Source organism: Diceros bicornis, chromosome 14 (assembly GCF_020826845.1).
Source record: "Diceros bicornis minor isolate mBicDic1 chromosome 14, mDicBic1.mat.cur, whole genome shotgun sequence".
Taxonomy (NCBI): Eukaryota; Metazoa; Chordata; class Mammalia; order Perissodactyla; family Rhinocerotidae; genus Diceros; species Diceros bicornis.
Genome location: NC_080753.1, coordinates 63,620,282 through 63,634,474, shown reverse-complemented (window position 1 = coordinate 63,634,474; position 14,193 = coordinate 63,620,282). Strand labels below are relative to the sequence as shown.

The window sequence follows — 14,193 nt, the reverse complement described above, 5'->3', positions numbered from 1 at the left end:
ATTCAACATATATTTCTTGAGCACTTATCTTGAGCACTCTGCCAAGTGTTAATGTTTTTAAAAATTCAGATAGTATAAATCTCCAGGAATCTGATTTGATATGGACAGTCACCTCTCACACCACAAATATGCTGAAAAATAGAGAAGTCATGAAAGAATTCTCTTGGTGGCATTCGTCTCTTCAGACAAAAAAAAAAAAATGAAAGAGAGATAGTGATTGGGTTACATACAAAATGGTGTCAATATGGCATTATGTCTCCTTCAGGCTGTTAGGCTCAGTGAAACTTAGTTGGAAATGCGTGCTGGAAAAAGTTAAGAAGGTTTAAAAGGCTAAAACAAAAGCCATTTCCTACCCAATGGGGTCATGAGGTCGTGCTGTCTGGAGGTCTGAATTCCAACAGGCTCCAGGGATTTGCCCTGTGGGCCCCCCTTGGCTCGTCTGCTGTCTTGCGTCCTTCTAACTGTGTGTCTTTCACCTGGCCCCGCCACGTCTAGTTTGCTCTTTTTGTTGTCCTCCTTGGTGGCGCGATCCTCTGTTACTCTCCGCTTGCTGCTGCCAGTGTGCTCTGTTTGCTCAGACTTCTGGACAGTGGGTCCTATCGCGGAGTTTCCTGGGCTTTGTGATGTAGAAATGGCTTTTGCAGTGCTGATACACCTGGAAAATAAAATCCAGCTGCAGCTCTCAAAGTTTCAGGGAGAAAACTTTCAGATGGTCGAATTTCTTAGAACTAAAGCTTCCTCAAAATGGTGTTTTGGTAAAGGGACACAAGCTTCGTGACAGAGAGCTGGCGATGTCAGTGTTTTGGGATAAAATGGAGCAGTACGCTTCCTCATCAAATCTAAGCAGCACGATGACGGGTGTAGATAACGAGGAGCCCAGAGAATCGCCCTAAAGACCTCATTGCAACTCCAAGACATTCGCTGACTCTACAAAAGCAGTCATTTCATGAATATCTAATTTGATCTTCATTTTTTTCACTTCCTTTCCTCAAGAAGAGAGAAATGACAAATTAAAGCATAATAAAAGAAGCAATAACCTCCCTGAATACTAACAGCGGTGAGAGTAAACTTTTATCCGTGAAAGACGTGACCTCACTGCAGTTTTCCAGCAGCTCCAGACTTTACTAAGCACATCTTTGCAGCGATGGACTTTCTTAGGAAACATTAATGTTTATGTTTAATCCTTGGAAAATTCGACTTCTCCACGATTAAATTTCAAATACATTATCAAAAAATTAAATAAGAATTATATCTTAAATCCCTAAAAATGACCTTAGATGTTTGGATACTCTTTGTTCCAAAAAGATTCTGTGGCTCATCGTAACATAGAGTAATTAATTTTAATTGGCCACATAATTACCTGAATTTATATATGAAACTTTACAGTTGGGGAAGAGTCATTCAATAATCTACCTCTTACTCAATCTTCACAGTATTCTGGGGAAAAAAGCCAATTTGTCATGTATAATAAGATAGGTAAACTTTTTAATAATTACGTTTTTAACTTACAGATAAATCTGATCATTATTCAATTCTTGTTCTTAGGAAGGATGTGATTTGTATAACTCTAAAAAGAAGAACTTTTTACTTGATCTTTAAAAAATACTGATTGATGTGAGTCCTAATAATCCTTTTTTTTTTTTGTCTATCAATTGCTAGAAGACAGAAAATAATAAAATACCTGAAAATGTCACAGGCAAGAAGAAAAAATAATGGCGAGAAAACGTGGCCAAGAAATCCACACAAACTGGCAAACTGATTTCTAAACCATTGCTTTAAAAACTCACTTCAGTTATCCTTTAGATGTGGCGTTCAACTGCAATGGCACATAAATCAACAAAAACCATCAGTTGTAGATGTATAATGCTTTAAACCCTACCTTTCATAGAATTGATCCCCATTAGTTTTATCCACATATTGCTTTTTATTCAAACACATGCCCAGCGCTGTTTCATTTGCAATTGCTAATCCTCCTTTTTTCTTAGCTTCTCTTTCACTAGTATCTTCCTTAGAATGAAGCCCGTTTTTCTCTCCTTTGAGCATTGGACATTCATTTTTATCCACAGTAGCTTGCTTATCATCTTCAGTACTATTATTTTCTTGTCTGTTGAGTCTCTCTGGGCACGAAACGTCTCTTGCGTCTGTATCTTCTCTTGGCTCTGTGGAACTTCTTAGAGAAAAACCTTCTACCTCGTCTTGTGGTCTTTCTGTGTGAAATGTGGCAAAACTCCTCCAAACTAGAGAGGCACTAGTCTTCTCATCAGTTTTCTTGTTGAGTTTATTAACCTTTTCTTTCTCAGAGGAGGGCTGGTTCTTCTGAGAAGATCTCTCTAAAAGCCACCATAGGACACAAAATATTTTAATAGAAGACACACGTGATCAGTATAATTTTGGATTCACATAATGGCATCTCTATTCGGGTATCTCTTTATCAGCAGATACAAGCTTTTGAAAAGCAAAGTGGAAGTGAACATGACCAATTGACTGACAACTGGGTTCCCAACGATTTTCTAGTTTGTAAGTAGTGGGACCCAAAGCCGGTCAAACAAAGGTATTCTTCCAGCGCTTCTCCTAAAGAGGAGGGGCTTTAAGAACAGGTAACCTCCTCTGAACAAGAACAACAACAACAGGACTTTGCAGCAGAGCTGTCTTTATCCACAAGAAGCTAGTCTCTTGAGGATGTTACCTGTGAGGGCTGATTGCCTTTTGCCTTTGACAGGGGTCGTTTCCTTCTGGCCGGAGTGTGACCGCACCTTCTCCTTAGCCTGTGGATGCACAAGTGATAATTGAGGTTACGTAATACGTCAGGGTTTCCCCACCTCAGCACTGCTGGCACTTGGGGGTGGATGATTCTCTGTTGTGGCTGATGTTGTGAGCATTATAGGATGTTGAGCAGCATCTCTGGTCTCTACCCCTCAGATGTCGATAGTACTCTCCCTCCCAGTTGTAGCATCCAAAAACGTCTCCAGAAATTGCTAAATGTCCTCTGGGGGCAAAATTGCCCCAGATTGAGAACCACTATATTGCATGATTCAAACACAGAAAAAACACAAAAATGAATGGTAATTTAGAGAGCGGAGCAATCTGAAATAATGAAACCCCATACAAACTGCAGTATTTGAAAACAAATCAACTCACTATTTTAAAAGAAATTCTGTAAAACTCTGGCACTGTTTGTAGAAGAAAGCTCATCTTCATGAACAGATTAAAGGATATTGATAACGTGTATGTCACCCTTGACTGCTATTTATATTGTCTTGATATGGTTCACATATAAATCAAATAAAAATGAGAAGATACATGTGAATGGGTTTTGTAAACCAGAAAGTAGGAGACTAAAGTAAGCTTTTATAAATAGGGCTTTTACATTGCTTAGAACAGATGGGCCTTTTCCTAAGCAGATAAAAATTCTTCTCACAGTCCTGGCTTCCCTGAATTAGCCCAGCAAACCCTTTTTAAATACCACATAAAAGGTAAACATTAGCCCAACCCACCCAAATTATCACAAATTCTAAAGTTATGCATTATATATTAATGAAGTTATATGGATGTCCAAAGAATGTGTCTTTTTGTTTTTGAAAAGAGCAAAATTTGCCTTAGGGTGACTTGCAAGCATGAAATGGCATGTAAGGGCAGCTCATGGATATCAAGAGAAATTGCAAATGTACTTTTAAACAATCCAAAGGGTAGTCCCATAAGTTCAGAGCATTTCCATTTTCCGGACAGGGACCTAGAAAGACGGAGTTGTGTTTAGTAAATCTGTGGAAAACTGAAATTAGATTACAGCCTTGGAGTTTGTAACTTTCTCTTTTAATTGAAAGTGCAGGGATGGCATATGCATACTTTTCCCTCTACAGTTAAAATGTTCTTCTGCTTCCTCAGGCAGAGCCGGTTCCTCCCTCTTCTATGCTTGTATAACACGCAGCACATACCCCCAACCTTGGTATCCCTTGCAACACTTTGTTAAACGTTTTTTCCTGTCCATTTCCTGCTAGGTTATGTGCCTCAAATGATCAAAAAGATTGGTTCATCTTTGAATTCCTGGCACTTAGCCCAGAGACCGGGACACAGTGATGATGATGGTGGTGATGATGATGATGATGGTGATGACGATAGTGGTGATGATGACAGCAATGATGATGATAATGTTGGTGGCTAATATATACTCAGCACTGACTATGACCAGGTACTTTTCTAAGCATGTTACATTATTAACTCAGTTGATCCTCACAGCAACACTTTGGGGTAGATACTATTAGCCCCATTTTATAATGAAGTTGAGTAATTTCCCAGGGTTCTGTAGTTCAGAAATGGTATAACCAGGATTCTAACTCAATTGTCTACTTCAGTCTGTGCTCCTAACCTCTACACTGTACTGTCACTCTGAAAAAAGAAATGGAAGATTATAGACGAGTCATTGTTAGCATTTATTGAATATCTACCACACAGCCAGCAATTGGAGGAGATAAGAAAGAAGACTAAGAGAGAAGGGCATAAAATGAAAACTAATTAGTATAGTGAAGAAATAAATATTTATTGGTCAAAAGATTAGAATTAACATGGAAGAGGGGCGAAAGAATTTAAGTGCAATTTTGAAAGCATATATTCAAATTAGTCACATAAAATAGTTTAACAAATTGTGTTACAAAGATATTTTATAACTTTATCTTTCAACACTTCTCTTTTGAAATGAAAACTCCTAGTGGACAGTCATTGTGCTTCTGGATTTATTCTGGATGGTGTGAAAATGATGGCAAAAGCATAGGTGGACTTAATGAAGACTGATGTGTGTCAGTCAATTTCAGTCCATCAAAATATGTAAAATTGAGAATTTGGTTGTAAAACTCCGTGGAGTGCTGATCAACAGGCATTTGCCTCTAAGGCCATTTGAGTGTCAGTGGCAAATGTCCACCAGCTGTGCCATCATTCTTTGGGTACAGCAGTCTGACTTGACCAACAGCAGAAGCCATCGATCCTGAGAAATATAAGAAACCAGCTTCCTTGGGGCCTCCCAGTGGCATAGCAGGTAAGTTCACACATTCAGCTACGGCGGCCCAGGGTTCTCCGGCTCGGATCCTTGGTGTGGACCTACTCACCACTCATCAGGCCACACAGAAGAGCTACAACTCTACAACTATGATACACAACCATGTACTGGTGCTTTGGGGAAAAAAAAAAGAGGAAGTTTGGCAACAGATGTTAACGCAGGGCCAATCTTCCTCAAAAAAAAAAAATGTTTAGTAAAGATTTAAAAAAGAAAAAAGAAACCAGCTTCCAAATGAAGCTGGGTAGTTTTCTTCACCATTTGTATATTACATATGTTTTACCATTTCAATAATGTGAGAAGGTCTTTATTCATTGCCACGGGCTATTATATTTTCATTTCCTTATGTAATACTGACATCTAGAGGAACTTTGAACTGAAGAGTTTCCAAAAAACAGAAGTTGTGTTTCTCCTTTTCTGTGTCTGGACAGCAACTTCAATATGAAGAGTTTTTATTTTGTGCCTCCAAGTTATGTGTAGAAGTTGCTAAAATAGAAAGCACAAGTCTGTAGATACATCTAGTTTGTTGTCCAAAAATGAATATATTTTCTACTGATTAAAGAGGACAGGATAGTGCTGTTAAGCATGATGTTCCTGAAAAGACTGTGATCATCCTCTGTTAAGGGGTAAAGATCATGTTAGAGATTGCTTCCTGGGGCCTGCCCGTGGCTTAGCGGTTAAGTCCGCGCGCTCCACTACTGGCGGCCCGGGTTTGGATCCTGGGCGCGCACAGACGCACCGCTTCTCCGGCCATGCTGAGGTCGCGTCCCACATACAGCAACTGGAAGGATGTGCAACTACAACATGCAACTATCTACTGGGGCTTTGGGGGAACAAAAGGAGGAGGATTGGCAATAGATGTTAGGTCAGGGCTGATCTTCCTCACAAACAAACAAACAAACAAACAAAGAGATTGTTTCCTCTGTTGAATTCACACTTATGACCAAGACGAGCATGACGGCTTCGTTTCCCGCAAACTCACTCATTTATTGATTCACTAAATAAATACTTATATTTTTGCATATGGGTTCCTTTTGTGACACTTTACCCATTCGTTTTATAATAATATATCAGTGAATTTAGAATGACGTAGGGAAGAAAGAGACTTAGCCCAAATGCCGGAGTATTCAAAACACAGTTCTGCTCTCTGGCCTCTGTCCAGTGTGCTAGACTGGGTCCTAAGTGGGGTGTATGTACCCAGAGCAAATCCAAGGCAGTCTTTAGGGAGTATGAAGGAAATGTTAGAACTTGTTTCTACTCATTTTCCATTCTTTTAAAATTTATATTTTACATATGCTTTAAAACATGTGGACATATGGACACATAATTTATAAGTATTTGTAATACATTAACTTTATAAAAACAAATGTGCATGTATTATTTATCAATGTATATAGTTTATAAATGAACATCTTGGGATATGCTTAAAAATATTTTACTGATAGCAGTGCAAAATCAAAATAATTTGGACACCAGGTAACACTATTTTTCACATTCTGATTTTCTGCAATATGTATTTTAGCAGAATCATTCTAATTAGCGGGTTCAAGGGCAAGTACATAATTAGAACTGTCAGCTCAATTCTAGCAAACTTTTTCTCCCTCTACAAAGCACTGCTTTTAAGAGGTCAGGGTTCATTCCTGAAATGACTATTTTGACAATTTAAACCAATTGTATACATTTTATACTCTTGCCTTGGTTGTAATTTCACTTCTTGCTGTGGAATCAAGACCTGAAGGGGAAGGCAACGTCAGGCCACGTGTGTGCCTGGCGCCGGGTCCAGGAGCTCGCCCTCGCCGCCCACTACGAGCCTGTCCCAGGACTACGCTAAATCTCTGCTTGTCCTGAAAGTGGTGGAATAACCAAAAGGGACGTAAATTCAATTGAACAATTTTGCCTAGTTCCTCTTTCATTCCCATTCAATAAAAATCAGTTTTAAAAATCAATCCTAAAATGGATTTCACTTTAAAAGAACGGAAAATCGAAGAGAGTTGCTGCCCTCTCTGGGCCTCTACAAATGCAGTGCTCATTTTCTAGGTTACTGGACCGTCTGTTGATGTGGCTTTCCCCACACTGGGATATGGACCAACCTCTTCACCTTTGCTCCTCCAGCACCACACAGGGGGTCAGGGTTCTGAAAATGCTTGGTGACCCCCCCTGCAGTGAAGGAAAGCCTGCTTTCAGGACTGGTGCTCTCCTTGAGAGAACATCCCTGCATCAGGCTGCATCCCCGAGAAGCCAAGCCACCCTGGACACCAGCTGAAGTGCATTCTTGCAACTGACTCTCACATTCTTTGCATCACTTCACATCAGTTATGTGATCTCTACAGCCCTGCATTTGGGGATCGTAGTTGCTATAGAAAATTGTTTTCTTAATGTCACAATGGGACATGACTAAACTAACTACGTACCCTGAGCTGAGGGCTTTTCATATTACTGCTTACGGATATGCCAAGATGAACACTTTGGTAATTTTAACCTAATGCCTAGAAGTATAAAAACACACCATTAAAACATTTTATAATGACTTTGTTAGACTTTGATTAGGCACTTCATGGGGGAGAGAAAAAAAAATAGAGCCTAAAAGAATACAAAGAGAAAGATTTTCAGAAGAAATATTAAAACTACGTTTCCTTGCCTGATCATAGAAAATAATTTTAGAGATCATTTGTAAAACAAATCTATTTCTCTTCATCCTCAGGTCACACTCTCTATGCACCCTAAAGTCCCCGGCTGATAAAAGAAACTCTCACAAAGCGTAACCTCTTCCGTGATCTGCGAGGACTGGCATGGAGTAAGGCAGGACAGGACCCGACTGACCAAATCCAGGAAGGGAAGGTGCTGGCCTTGACCTCAGAACTCAGCACACGGGCCCCACCAGGCTGCTGGAAGCTTCAAGTATGGTCAAGCAGTCACCTGAGAAAATAGCCGTGCCAGGAAAATTAAGGCCTCTGGCTGCATCCACGGTTATGTGGACAGTGCTTCACTCAGAATCCATGCAAACAGGACTCCTCAGGGAAATCATATCAAGAAAGGGACTGAAATTAAAGTTGCTGTTTCAGGGAAGTCTAACTGGACCATCTGACGAGTAAAGATACACGGATAATTTTATTTTATTCCATTATAAGATATATTGGGCAGTATCATAAATAAAGTGTGCTACCACATTTAACAGCCTCCTCTAGCAAGAAAAGACTGAGTAGAGAACAGCATGGTCAAATTTGCCCTCTCAAGTTATTCCTTATTGACTACAGACTTAGTTTAAACACACTTTCAGGCTTTCTTATCCCGATGACCCCTTGCTAGAGCCAAGTCCATGTGGGCCACGTGTTCGGTCGTGAGGAGGTGTGACAAGCCCAAGAGTTCAGGGAGTGGCTGATGCCTTGTATCTGCCCTGCCACCATCAGGGCCAGGCTACGGATCAGAGCTACATATTATTAAAAATATTCGCTCTCCTCCATTCTTCTAGCCAGCCTGCCTTTGTTGATTTTAAAAGAACTAGTTAGAATTACCTTGGAACAAATTAAGAATCTTCACCTAAAATTTTAGTCATACTAGGTACTTTGATGAGATTGATTTTATTTTTTCCTCATCTTATGCCTGATGGATGAGCTTACCTAATGTGTCTGATAATGGATTCATATTTTTTTATTTCCTTCCCACGGTCACCTTTCCTGTCCTCCCCAAACAGAAAGCGTGGAGCCCTCTGCCCTGATTGTAACGGCTCTTATTTTCCTGCTCAAACTGCCAACATGACCTTGCATGTCCTGAAGACCCTCTGTGCCATCCTCTACCTTCCAGGCCCAAACTCTCCTTTGCTCTAGCATGGTCCTTCTCAGTCACTTGGGGGGGCCTTTGAAAACTGTTGATGCCTTCGTCCCGCCCCTGAAGGAGGGGTGGGGCTGGACACTGGTATTTTTTTTAATCCCCCCCACCCCCAGTGACTCTGATGTACTGCAGGGGTTTCGGTGTCCCTGCTTCTGTCAGCTCCAGCTCCCATCACTCTGGCCTCTGGCTTTTTTCTTTTTTTTTTTTCTTGGAGTCCTCCTTACCACCTAGGCTGCTGGGCTCTGCCACAGTTTGGAATAGTAGTAATAACCCTGGAGACATGGTGTTTCACTTAATCCCTGGTTCCTCCCACCCAGCAGCAAGGGTCTTTGATCCTCTCCAGGATAGATTATCCAGCAGACCGCTGCCTCTTCTTCACCTGCCACCCAGGGACGCATGTGTGGAAATGAGTCTAAGGTAGATGGCCCTGGAGACCACAAATCCACCCTCCAAAAATGATCTCAGCGGCGTCTAGGGAGGGCAAGCCAACAAAGGAGCCAACGTTCCCAACTACTCCTTAGCCTGAAATCCTTCTGCCTTGTGTCCTGGTCAACATTTAATCATTGAAAGTGATTTAATTCCTCCACGAAAATGGAGGTGAGCAGAAGAGGGGAGAACTCAGTTGAAAGTGGAGAAACACCAGTTCACAGGGCGTAGAGTTTCTTATAGCACTTACACAAAAGTGTATCTGAACACCATAAATTGTGGGATGCCTTTGCCTTCTTGAGATTCTGTCACCAGAATAGCACCTGAGCACTTCGAAGACTGTGCAGCAAGGTTACTGAGAAAGTGCAATGGTGTGTGTGTGTGTGTGTGTGTGTGTGTGCGTGTCAATAACCAATTTCAAATGCAGTGTATAAATGGGGTTATAGCTCCTTGATGTTCATTTGATTAAAATGAGTCTTACTTAGTAAAACTCCTCTTTTGTACTACCCGACACCAAATCTTGGAATGTTTTCACATGAAGTTTACAGTGTTTTTTCATCACCTAATAAAACTCTTCGATTTCTTCCCACCGCAGACAGTTTTATAAGCATTCATTTCACATGGTGTTCTGAGTATGCTTTTTAATTTTTATTTTAGGTTCATTTTTATCACTCCATCTCCTGTCTCCTCTGAGTAAGCAGTCAGGTTCCAATTCAGCCTCTCCCTGCAGGCTGGTTCGTGGAGGTGGTGTATGCTGGCAGAGGCTCATGGGAGCTCGGTGCTTCGTAAGGTGAGGTGATGTGTGGTCCTGTGGGTTGTAAGGGAAGTTTAGAGATCTGAATCTAGATTCACTGAGCAAAATGTTTGATGTCCTAATGGTTTGCCTTTCCACATCTTCCCCTGCTTGGCAGATTTTGCAAGCACACTACAAAGCAAAATGTCTTTAAAAAATTATCTCTGAAAAGCAACGAGAAGCTGCAAAAACTCTTTAAAAACCTCTGAATTTGGAATATGTAATACAAACTCTGTAGATTTAAACTAATCAATTTCGACTATCCCCAAACATTTAGTTGTCTAATCCTTTCTACTCAAAGTAGGCCCATGGACAGCAGCAATGGCCTCACCTGAGAGCTTGTTAGGAAGGCAGACCCTCAGCCCTCTCCCCACCACCTACCCAATCAGGATCTGGCTTTAACCAGTCCCTAGGGGGATCCATGCACAGTAAAATTTGAGAAGTATTGACCTAGATAACATACATAATGGCTTGGTGTGAAGAAATATTTCACAAAATCTTTATGGTCTCTTGTATTTATTTAAATCTTGCCCCCATCCAGAGAGAGCTAATGTCATACTTGGGTAAGCTTAGAAGGAGGACAGTGGAGGAAAGAGCCAAGACAATGCTCAGCTGGTCTGGATGCCAGCTGGCCTTGAGGGGAGTAGCCAGTGGAAGTCCAGCACTGTGTAGAATATCAGTGAGCTTCACAGAATGTCCAGAATCTTGATACCAACCCGGGAGTCCTGACAGGGGCTCAGAAGAGAACGCAAGATTTGATATCATGTGCCTAGAACTTTCCACTAATCTCTGGAGTCTACTGGTTGTCCGAACTCAGGCCTCAGAGAAAAGCAACACTAAGGTGTAAAGGTTCTGTTATGGACTGAATGTTTGTGTCTCTCCAAAATTCATATGTTGAAGCCCTAACTCCCAGTATGATGGTAGTAGGAGGTGGAGGTGATTAGGGTTAGATGAGCTCATGACAGTGGAGTCCCCATGATGAGATTAGTGTCTTTATAAGAAGAGGAAAAGAGACCAGGGCCTTGCTCTCTGTCTACCATGTGAAGATACAGAGAGAAGGCGACCGTCTGCAAGCCAGGAAAAGGGCCCTCATCAGAACCAGACCATGCTGCCATCCTGATCTCAGACTTCCAGCCTCTAGAACTGTGAGAAAGAAATGTCTGTTGTTTAAGCCACCCAGGCTCTTTCATTACAGCAGCTTGAACTGACTAAGACAAGTATAATGGAAACTGTGCCAAGCGTAAGCTCTGGAGAATTAGGAATGTGTTCTGATCAGCTCCAAAATGCAAAGAATACAGTTAGCATAATTAATACAAGTGCTATAGTTTGGTTGCTATAAAGGTGACTAGCAACTTTAAAAGGAAGAAAAGTAATTTTATTTAGCCCAGTTCTTTTGAATCAAAAAATTTAAAGTATGCAGATAGTACATACCCTCTGATACCATCTACTTCTCTGTGCTTTTACTCCTGAGAGTAAGCCCTCAATTAATGGAAAGCATAAATACCTTACTGAATTCTTTGTGTTTTCATCTCATTGTTTTTTGTTTTGTTGTGTACATACAGGAAAATATTCAGCTGGTACACGATTACTGTACCAGTTGTTAAAATAGGGAAATAATTCCATACTGGTTGGTAAACCAGTGGATGTCCTGAGGCCTCCAGGAGCCCCTCTCCCAACTCCTGACCTGGCCATGCTGCCAAGCCTCAGGACCTCATAAGATCCAATAACTAGCGAGTCAACACCTCACATGGTGGGGACCTCCAGGTCCCTGCACCAATGAAGTCCATTCTGATAGGTGAGTGACTGTGAATTCCCATTTATTAAATTTGGTTCCCCACCAGAGAACATGAAAATAATATGAACACACCTGGCCACAATAGTAGTCTCCTAGCCCTGTAATTTTCAATATTTGAATAAAAGCTCTTTATTTTTTTACGCTATCCCTGCAAGTTAATTATTAGTGGGAAATTGGAAAGTGCGCCTGGACAGTCAAGGAGAGAGTAATGGCTGATGAGTGAAGAGGAGGTAGGGGCACTGCTCCTGGCAAAACCTTTGCCTACCTTAGACCTTGGGACAGTGGTCCTGAAGTTTATAAAACTCTTACCCCAGCGATTCTTAATCAGTAGGTCTGGGTGAGCCCAAGAACATTTTTCACAAGCTCTGGAAGTGATTCTGATGTGAGTGGTCCAGGGATCATACTTTGAGAAAACATGTGGAATTCCTACTCATTATTTAAGACCCTACTCAAGAAGTTTCTTTTGTGGATTCTTCCTTGAAACACTTCCCTCCTACGTCTTTATACTAAAAAAGGAGTCAATCTTTCTTCCATCTTTGTTGGCTATGCATCTATCATGTATTTATCATAGTGTGTTGAAATCATTTGTTTGCATGTCTGACCCTGCCTAGACATCTCAGTATCTCTAGCATCTAACTCAGTGTCTGATCGATTAACTGATTGACTGATTGATTAATAAGGGGAAGGGGGGGGCCTGATGCTGGGGAGTATTTACTGAGCATCTCAACCACTTGCATAAAATATTTCCTTAAGGAATGCCATAGCATGCCCTTTATTATGTCCTCCTCAGTATCAGGCTTTGATGTCCAGCCCCCAGACTCCTGTGGCACTTAGAAGTTCCCACTTTCATGTCTGCAATTTGTTGGCCTGTACCTCTAGGAAAAAGCTCATAGTGTTCTCAATCTTTGTAGGAATCCAAATGTTTGTGTCCTCAATAACATCTGAGATTCCCTCCTCAGTGTGGGTTATTGAAGTAATTTACCGTTCTACTGCTTTCTCAACAGTCTTATACCTAATGAAAATCAGAATGTACTATAAACATTCATTTGCTTAATGTATATATTTAAGATCTATTATTCATATGTTTGCATTGACCATAACTTATTTAACATGCTTTCACACACTAGCACAGAAAGACACTTACTAAATACTTTTGATGCTGGAAATGAGAAGAGGTCAGAATTAGGCATTGTTACTGCCGTGTTTACTTCACTATGATTATGGAACTTAACTTTGACAGAAGGCGAGAGCAAGCAGTAGCTATTTCCTCTGAAATGTCAGATTAAACTTCTTTGTGGGTCACCTAATTCAACACCAAAACAGTTGTGAAACAAATGCCTTTGCACTTTACTTCTAAAGTCCTTTACATATTTCTAATGGGGATTCAGTAGCCAGTCTAATTATACATGACACTCATTACTCTACTGTCCTCTCTGCTCTAAAGTTCTGTGATGCCACAGAATCTAGAATAAAGGTTGGCACAGTTAAAGAGCACACTCTGAAGCTTCATACGCTGACAAGAAACTGCTTCTCCGTGCTTTCCCAAGTATCTTCACCCTTGACTCTGTCTTCTGTTGTGAGAATGGTTTAGTAGTAACCAGGTGCCTAAGTAAAGGTGTCCTTATGGCAGATCATAGGAAGAAGCAATATGCTTGTTTCCTTGGTGGTATGCTATTTATTTAGTTCTCCATTTCTCAGCAGGTGAGGGCTTTGCTTCAATGTAGTTTTTAGGTTCTCCCTGCTGCATTAGGCCCTGTCAGCGTGGAAGGAGCTCTCCTGGGCACTTGATCGACAAAGGTTCCTATGTGCCCCTTCCTACAAGGGAAGGAACTGTGACAGGAGTAGTGCTGGGATTCTTCTAATGTTTCTTCTCCAGCTTTGTGCAGAGGTAGTAACCAGCGACGTGGGGATGGGCTTATAAGACAAGTCCCTCCAGTTCCTTTTCAAATTCATGGTCTCAGGCAGCCATGGCAATGAACCTGCCTCCCTCTTTAAACAGGGAGCTTTATTTGCTGATTCAGACAAGAATAACAGTTCTCTTATTCTCCAAGGTAAGAGATTGTTATCTCATTAAACAAAACAAAACAAAGAAAAAGGCAGCATTTTTTTTATTATGGAAATCAGCTATTTATTTTCCATGTTGGCTGACTGCAGAACAAGAAGAAATCTGAAAAGTCAGCTTAGACTTAACATCATAGATTTAAATTAGATTTTAGAAACAAATTAAGATAATGGAAGGAGTGTGCCTCACAATCCAGTGGGTTAGATATATAACTGTTTTGTATTCCCAACCACACAATTTACCAC

The 14,193-nt window shown here is 40.9% G+C and overlaps 1 protein-coding gene across 1 annotated transcript in view; it reads right to left on the bottom strand.

Annotated features, from left to right (window-relative positions):
* MYLK4 (myosin light chain kinase family member 4) overlaps positions 1–14,193 on the bottom strand; it is a 72,217-nt gene that overhangs the window by 16,148 nt on the left and 41,876 nt on the right. The window contains exon 3 of the mRNA XM_058554044.1: positions 2,687–2,765. Coding sequence (XP_058410027.1) covers positions 2,687–2,765 — 79 coding nt within the window. The remainder of the gene's footprint in view (positions 1–2,686; positions 2,766–14,193) is intronic.